Source organism: Panthera leo, chromosome A1 (genome assembly GCF_018350215.1).
Source record: "Panthera leo isolate Ple1 chromosome A1, P.leo_Ple1_pat1.1, whole genome shotgun sequence".
Lineage (NCBI taxonomy): Eukaryota > Metazoa > Chordata > Mammalia > Carnivora > Felidae > Panthera > Panthera leo.
The window spans coordinates 106,019,132-106,027,239 of record NC_056679.1 but is presented as its reverse complement, the minus strand read 5'-3'; the positions used below and the strand labels follow the sequence as shown (position 1 = coordinate 106,027,239).

General features: G+C 44.9%; 1 protein-coding gene across 1 annotated transcript in view; it reads left to right on the top strand.

Moving 5' to 3' along the window:
* The first annotated feature begins 585 nt into the window (after nucleotides 1-585).
* FBN2 (fibrillin 2) overlaps nucleotides 586-8,108 on the top strand; it is a 255,161-nt gene continuing 247,638 nt past the window's right edge. Inside the window, exons 1-3 of the mRNA XM_042934327.1 lie at nucleotides 586-839; nucleotides 1,646-1,728; nucleotides 6,868-6,966. Of these exons, the coding sequence (XP_042790261.1) occupies nucleotides 586-839; nucleotides 1,646-1,728; nucleotides 6,868-6,966 (436 nt within the window). The remainder of the gene's footprint in view (nucleotides 840-1,645; nucleotides 1,729-6,867; nucleotides 6,967-8,108) is intronic.

Genomic DNA, 8,108 nt, shown 5'->3' with positions numbered 1-8,108 from the left:
CCCGCACACCTCAGCTCGGCTCCTCAGCCGCCGCCGGCGCGTCGCTGCCCCGCGGGACTCCAGGCGAGCCGGGAGGAGACCCTCTTCCGTGGGGGGCGACTTTTGTTTGCTTGCCGGCTTCTTTCTGGTGACTTTTGCAGCTTTGCAAGATCTGTTCCCGGAGCGCACGGGAATCCGCCGCGGCGCTGCGTGCAGGCCTTTTTTTTTCTTTTGAGGTCCGCTTTCTTTGTAACTTTACGCCGAGGCTGCTCGGGTTACTTTTGTAATTTCCCGCCCCCCACCCGCTGGCGGTCCTGGAGTCGCTCGGGGCCGTGGCCCGGGGGATGCAACGTGGACCGCGCAGGGCTGCCGGCTGTACCGTCGCCGCGCCTCGCCGCCCGCTGCGCTAGAGCCCGCGCCCCGGCGTCAGCCAGGGGGCCGGCGCTCGCTCCGGGGCTCCCGCTAGAGCAGGGAGCCCGAGCCCCGGGGAGTCTCGGGAGCCGACGGAGGGCTTTGTAGACCCTGACTTTTTTCAGGCCGCACAGATTTTTGTCTCCCAGCACTCCCTGTCCGCGGACCACGGTCCGCGCGCTCTCGGCGCCCGCGATGGGGAGACGGCGGCGGCTGTGTCTGCAGCCCTATTTCGTGTGGCTGGGCTGCGTGGCGCTCTGGGCGCAGGGCACGGCTGGCCAGCCCCAGCCTGCGCCGCCCAAGCCGCCCCGGCCCCAGCCGCCCCCGCAACAGGTCCGGCCCGCGGCGGCGGGCTCCGAAGGCGGGTTCGCGGTGCCTGAGTACCGCGAGGAAGGCGCCGCGGCGGCCAGCCGCGTCCGCAGACGAGGACAGCAGGACGTGCTCCGAGGGTAGGTGGGCAGGAGGCACTGGGGGGGACCCTTGCCTTGGCAGCTTTCCATCCCACCCCTCCCTCAGCCTAGTTCTGGCGGCTCAAGCCGCGGCCCCCTCCACCAGAATCCCGAGGACTCCCAGGAGCGCCTCCCCCTTTTCCTCTGCAGCTCAGTGGGCAAAAAGCCCTCCCTAGGGGGTTGAGTCGGAGGCCCCCGGGTGCGGATGGTAGAGCGCGCGCAGTGACCGCGGTGCGGGAACAGGTTCCAAATGTGAGGCTGGAGGCGGGCTTGAGTCCACTGGGCGTCGGGGCTGGTGGAGCCTGCCAGCACCCCACCGTCGGGGGCGCCGCTCCCGAGCCTTTTGTTTGAGGACCAGTGCGGGGCTTACGGTTCAGTCTAATCATCAAACTCCAGCGCTTCAGCTGCCGACGCGCCTTCCTGGACACGTCGGGGCCGCAGGAACAGTGGATGGAGGAGGGACGGATTTGGGGACGAGGGCAAGGATTTTTGAAAACAGAGGGATCCCTTTGTTCTCTGCATCCGGAGGCTAGAGTAGTAGCAAATGACATGTTTCTAAGTTTCTTTTCGCCCTTTAGGAAGGCAATACGGAGGGCAGACGAAAAGCAAGGTTTAGACGTTTCCGACCCTCCCCTGTTCCAGCCCATGTACTTCCCTGTCTGCGCCCCAAGCCCCAAGAATGTGAAGTGTAGTTTTGGTTTGTTTGTTGTCCCGAAATCCTCTCACTCAGGGTTTTGCTTGGGAAAACCGCTAATGTGTTACCGTACCCTTCCCTCCATGTGTGTGACCTCGCTTGTCCATCGCAGGCCCAACGTGTGCGGATCCAGGTTCCACTCCTACTGTTGCCCTGGATGGAAGACGCTTCCTGGAGGAAACCAGTGCATTGTCCGTGAGTGCCTGATGGGGATTGCCGCCTGGGCAGCGCGGTCGGCCCCCTGTCAGGGCCCAGCTCTTGCATTGAGTCCTTGGGGGCACACAGTTGCTTTTAGAATCCAGTGGCCACAAAGCAGTGGTAATTAGGACGCGGCCCCATTCGAGTGTTGAGGAAGAAGCAGCCGGTTTACATCAGTTTAGGCTCCACTTCTAGGCTCTGTTGAAGGGCAATAATGATAAAGGTTTCAGAGATACTTGGAAGTTTTATCTTTCTGTGTCTATTAATACAAACTGAAGGGGGAGTACAGCAATTCCCTAGATAACTCAAAACCACTTTTTCCTAAAAGAGTCCAGATAAGACCACAATGTGATTATGTAAATTATCTGGCTTTTGACTGCATGAGGTTTAGGACTTTTGAAGATCAAGCTTGCTTAGGCCTTTGTACAAAACCACTTTATTATCTCTGGTTTCATCTCAACAGCCACATAACATAGATATGAAAGGAACTCTCTCAGGGATTTAGAGTTGACCCAGGTCAACAAAATTTTTAAAAGAACTCTTCCCAAATGGTTTGAGGTTGTTGTTGTTTTTTTTTTCCTGAAGATATTTAAATTTAGGATTTTCAGGCTCCATATCTGTCTCCTAGAGTACAGTAGGTTTTTCAAAGTGTGAGGCGTAGAACTTCAAAAGTTCTGCATCTCTGGCCTTAAAATTTTTATTATTTTATTTAGTTTTCAAGGAGTATATGTAGCTTTCCTAAATTCTAATTGGAGAAGTCATTAGTTATCAACCTCACCGTGATGGGCCATAGGATGTCTTATTTCACATTCCTGTGAATCTGTGAGTTGAAGTGTGACTGGCCTTCCTCTGTGTATTTATCTAGCAGAGTCACATTTGTCTTGTCCGGAGGAGAGCCAGGTATCATAGACAGCACATTCATTTAATTTTTTTTTTTAACGTTTATTTATTTTTGAGACAGAGAGAGACAGAGCATGAATGGGGGAGGGTCAGAGAGAGGGAGACACAGAATCTGAAACAGGCTCCGGGCTCTGAGCTGTCAGCACAGGGGCCCGACGCGGGGCTCGAACTCACGGACCGCGAGATCGTGACCTGAGCCGAAGTCGGCGCTCAACCGACTGAGCCACCCAGGCGCCCCGACAGCACATTCATTTAGAGCCAATCTTGACTTTAGATTGACCTTCATGTTCTCCAGGGAAAAGATAATTATGCAACTGTGAACAGAGAAAACGGGCAAGCCTCACTAGCCAAGGGATAATAAGGATGTAGTGGCATCTCTGACTCTATATTTATTGGTTTTGTGGGTTTGAGATAGACCCTTAATGTAATGTTGTTTCAGTTTTTTAAAAAGGAATGAAATCTCAAGTGTTGGGAAGACTTGTTTCTTAAAACTTTTTCTACTCTAAAAATCCCACAATCTCCAGTTGGGAGGCAAAAATGGGAAATAATGACTGTTCTTTAAAGTGATTCATAAATATTTTACATAAACCCTCTGATTATAAGCCTTTACTTTATTCAAAAGGAAGAAAGGGTACTGCATTCTTTTTTTCTCCAATGCAGAAATCATCTATGTGAGGCATTTATGGAAGGTGTATTTACTCTTTCAGGCCAGTAGGGCATAATCATGCCTGCTTTAAAGTTAACATGGTTCCTAGAATCCTAAAGCAGCTAATGTCACTCACCACACACCTGCCATACTAGCTGGGATGACTTAGGCATTGCGGAAAGTCTGACTCACTAAATGTAATGAATGTGACTGCCATTATTGAGTTGGAGAGCAGCCGAGAAGAAGGGATTGGTTTATGGTATGTGTTGAAAATCTGTAAAGTCAGATTTTATTGGATTGGTGTGGAATGGGAATTCCAGAGAACAGAGCCTTCCAGAATATTTGTGGTAGAAATATATACGTACATGGATATATTGTGCATATATATATATATATGTGTACATGTATGTGTACACATACACATACACATACACATATATTGTGCATATATATATATATGTACATGTATGTGTACACATACACATACATGTACATATATATATATATATATATATATATATATATATGTAGCCCTCTGAATGTTGGCTTTAAATACTTTTAGTTTTTCAGTAACGTTGTGCTTTTTACTTGTTTAGAAAAACCACTTTGGAAATCTCAGAACAACAGTGACATTGTAGCCTGCATTTCTACTACTTGAAATATTTGGGTGTTTATGAAATACAATGGAAGTTACATGTATCATAAATCTCTAGAAAGCATAAACTTTGAAGTTATTCTTAAATCTCCAAAAATGTGTATAGCACATATATCAAGAGTTCTCTACAAAAATATCAGCGCATTAAAAAAATAACTCAAACACCCAAGACTATGAAATAGTGCACAGGGGCGCCTGGGTGGCTCAGTCGGTTAAGCAGCCGACTTGGGCTCGGGTCATGATCTCGCGGTCCGTGAGTTCGAGCCCCGCGTCAGGCTCTGTGCTGACAGCTCAGAGCCTGGAGCCTGTTTCAGATTCTGTGTCTCCCTCTCTCTGACCCTCCCCTGTTCATGCTCTGTCTCTCTCTGTCTCAAAAATAAATAAACGTTAAAAAAAAAATTGAAATAGTGCACAAAGTAGAGGAAGAATGTAATGGCTTTATATTTTGTTGTAGAGATCTCACTTAAATTTTGAATTTTAATACTTTACATTAAATTTAATAGTTCAATTATTTTTGGCTTTTAAAATGATAATATGTGAAGATAATAACCAAACTGAAACCATCATAAAGTCAAAATCAGGAATTTTCATTCTAGGATTTCCTGGTGATGATAAGTTATTTATTGTATTTATTGAATTTCTATCATTTAGCAAAAGGCAAGCTCTGAGGCAACTTAGAAAAAGAGATAAGTAAAATACCAATAGAATGCATGCACCAAAGATTATTTTTTTCATACATTTATACAACAGAATTATTTCTTTACAGAAAACATTAAAATGATTACCATCTAGAATTTTAATCTGTTTGGCCTTCACCAGGCTTCATGAAGAGGCAAAGATAATAAAAGAAAAATGTATTTCTCAAACTGCTGCAAACCTGATGCGTTTTGATTTGAGTCTCTGTGCTTGTTGTCAGCGTTCTTAGTTGTGACCTGCAAAGATCACTGAAGTACTTCTGAACTTCCCAATATTGTTTCCGAAGGAATGGAATTGACTCTCTCACTTTTCATTGGTTTGGTTTTATTTTGATCTTGTTAGAACTTGAAGCAGTGGGAAAGTTTGTTGGTTTACTTACTGTGAAATTTTGCTATGAAGGGCATTTTGATCAGTAGAATGGGAGGGAGTTGGCCTGAAATCATAGCATTTGAACCTGAAAAGACATCAGATCCCTCCAGTATAAGCTCTGTTTTCTTTTACCAAGAAGAAAACAAAACCCAGAGAAGCTGTGTGTTTTTTTCTAAGTTTACAGTGGGTCCACGGTAGCACAAGAGCTCCACATCAGACCTCTGGCGTACTGTGTATTCTTCACTGTGCTGCGTACCTTCTCCCAGCATCTGTAAAATCCTAACAACTATGTCCTCTTGCCCTCTCCTTTTGGTGTTTCTGGGTCTCATGGTTTTCATGACTGTGGGAGGGATAGACAGTTTGGTGAGGGAAATCTTAATTTGAGATGAGCACGAGGAGAAAGGGCCTACATGCTTTCCCTTTTCACTGGCTCACAGCTATAGAGCACACACCTGTGGTCATAACAGAGATCTGCTGTCTGAGGATGACCGGTCTTCCTCCATGAGACCTTCCTTGGGTTTAGGACCTGGGTATTCGCACTTTGTAGATCACCTAAGCCTAAACTCAATGTCAGCTTGCTGGGGATAGGGGGCTTTGACATAAGATATTATTTTAGTGAATATGTGTCACTGGAAAATTATTGGTGATCAGAAACTGTAGCACATTTTAGAAATTAACGGTCCACTCTGACAGGAACCATGTTCTTGCCTAACAGTCTTCACACTGTGATCTATGACATTTTCACTTATAAGGACTACTAATGGAGATGCTGGTCATATTATGTGGATGTCAAGAGGCAATTTGGAGAAGGAAAACAATTACTGAGTTAGCTTGCTTCTGTGGAACACGCCATTTATATTATTGCGGGTCTTAGATCTTTTTGAAAATTGTGAGACCCCTGTCTAACAAAAGACACATATGCACATCTGCATAAATGTTTATAGCTAGTTTGAAGACATTCCCAGACTCTCCTCTTCTTGTCTTCATGCATCTACTCATGGAGCATTAAAGTACATAGACTTTGTGCACAAACAAAGAATTCAGTTGTAGATATGGAGATAAATGAACTGACTAAACATGGGAGAGCCTTCCCATTTGAAAGCACTCTGCTGACGATTTTGAGGATCCATGGTATGTGCTGTGTCAGTGAGCCTAACATTCTTTGCTGTGATGACCCTCATACCTTGGAGGTCACAACCGCAGGAGGCTTTGACTCTCCCTCCATCAAAATGTCGCAGCAGCTTTTCTGAGCAGCAGGGATAGGCCACGTTGTGGTGGTAGCATGAGGGAAGAAAGGCTGGAGGAAGGAGAGAGGGAATTATTAAGGAGAACAAAGATTGATGATGGGGCAGGTCAGATACCAGCTGGGAAGGAATGTGCACAGAACCCCTGGGGCTTGGCCAAGTGGTTAGGGCTCAGAGTCTCTGGCTCCACCCATTTTGTATTTTCTATCTTGTGAAGATCTTTTCCAGAGTGGGCTGTGTTTCCTGAGGTATGTGGGACCTCTGGGTTTCCTCAGTCCTCCCAGCTTCTAGGACCAAGACTGTTGTCTTGTGGTAAATTCCGTGTATAAACACTCTGCCTTGAATGGGAAACATGACCCGTATTGATGGGAGAATTAAAGGGCTATGGAACTTGAAATAGTGCCATTTGTTTGCACATTATTGTAAGGATACTTATGAGACTAAGTCTCATGTCTACAATGGGTAGTTTTGTTACATATCTGAAATTAGTCATTATGTATCCCATGGTTGTTGTTGTTTTTATCTTAGCTTTTCAGGTTTAGTGTTGTTAACTGTAGCTTTCTGGTTTTGTAAACTGTGGATTATTACCTAATTGTTCCTCTCCTTCCCTATTGTGCTTTCCACAGCAATTTGTAGAAATAGTTGTGGAGATGGATTTTGTTCCCGTCCTAACATGTGTACCTGTTCCAGCGGCCAAATATCACCAACCTGTGGATCAAAATCAAGTATGTTTCTTAGATGTGACCTTACTTAATGCATTATTCTGAAACTTCTGAGTAAACGCAAAATGTCTTTTTCAACAAGGGTATAAGTCTCTGATTATTTTCCTTACTAACTATATCTGTATTTGTCTTCGGAGTGAAAAATCTTCGGTGGCTTAATTATCGTCACCAAAAACTAAGAAGGAGTAGGGTCATGATGTTTATTAAGCAAAATGCTTTAATTCTGGTCCAGAAGCTATGCATCTATGTTATAAAAGTACCTGGATTCAGTGGAGAAGTTCTTTATAATTAGGAATTGTTGGGGAGCCTGGGTGCCTCAGTCAGTTAAGTGTCTGACTTCAGCTCAGGTCGTGATCTCAGGACTCGTGGGTTCGAGTCCCCGCATCAGGCTCTGTGCTGACAGCTCGGAGCCTGGAGCCTGCTTCTGATTCTGTTTTTCCCTTTCTCTGCCCCTCCCCCACTCACTCTCTTTCTCTCTCTCAAAAGTAAATAAACATTTAAAAAAAATTTTTTTTTTTTAAATGAATAAGAACTGTAACTTACTGGGTTTTTACTATGTGCCTGGTACTGTTTTATGTTTTTGATGATCACATGTTATTTAATCCTCACATAAAAAGAACTATGAGGTAATATTATGACCCCATTTTACAGAGAAAGAAGATGGGTGCATTTGAGTTAAATAACTTGCCCAAGGTAACATAGATTTGAATCCACGTGTTCTGGTGCCTAAACCTGTAGGCATTTGCAAACCCTATGCTCTGTTTATTGCCTATTGTGTAATCCTGTGGTTCTTGTCCTGTTTTGTAGGTTAACTAATCGGGCAAGGTAACTGACAAAATACTGTGTACTGACATGATGCTTTACGTTTATTAACTTGCTCTGCTTTACACAAACGAACTCCCAGCAACCCTGAAAGATCACAACAATAGACTAACATTGTGTTATTCATGACCTAGCTAAGAATTGTCGGGTCTTCAAGCGTAATCTTTTAGGCCAGTGTTTAAGGTAATATTCTAACAGAGTAGAAGCAGATACTCTTTATTTAATTGCTCAGTAATTGAATAAAATTTTAAACTTGCCTCAAGCCAGAGTGACGTTTCATTTTTAACATTTCTCTCTCCACGTTTTCCCTAAGAAGACATGCA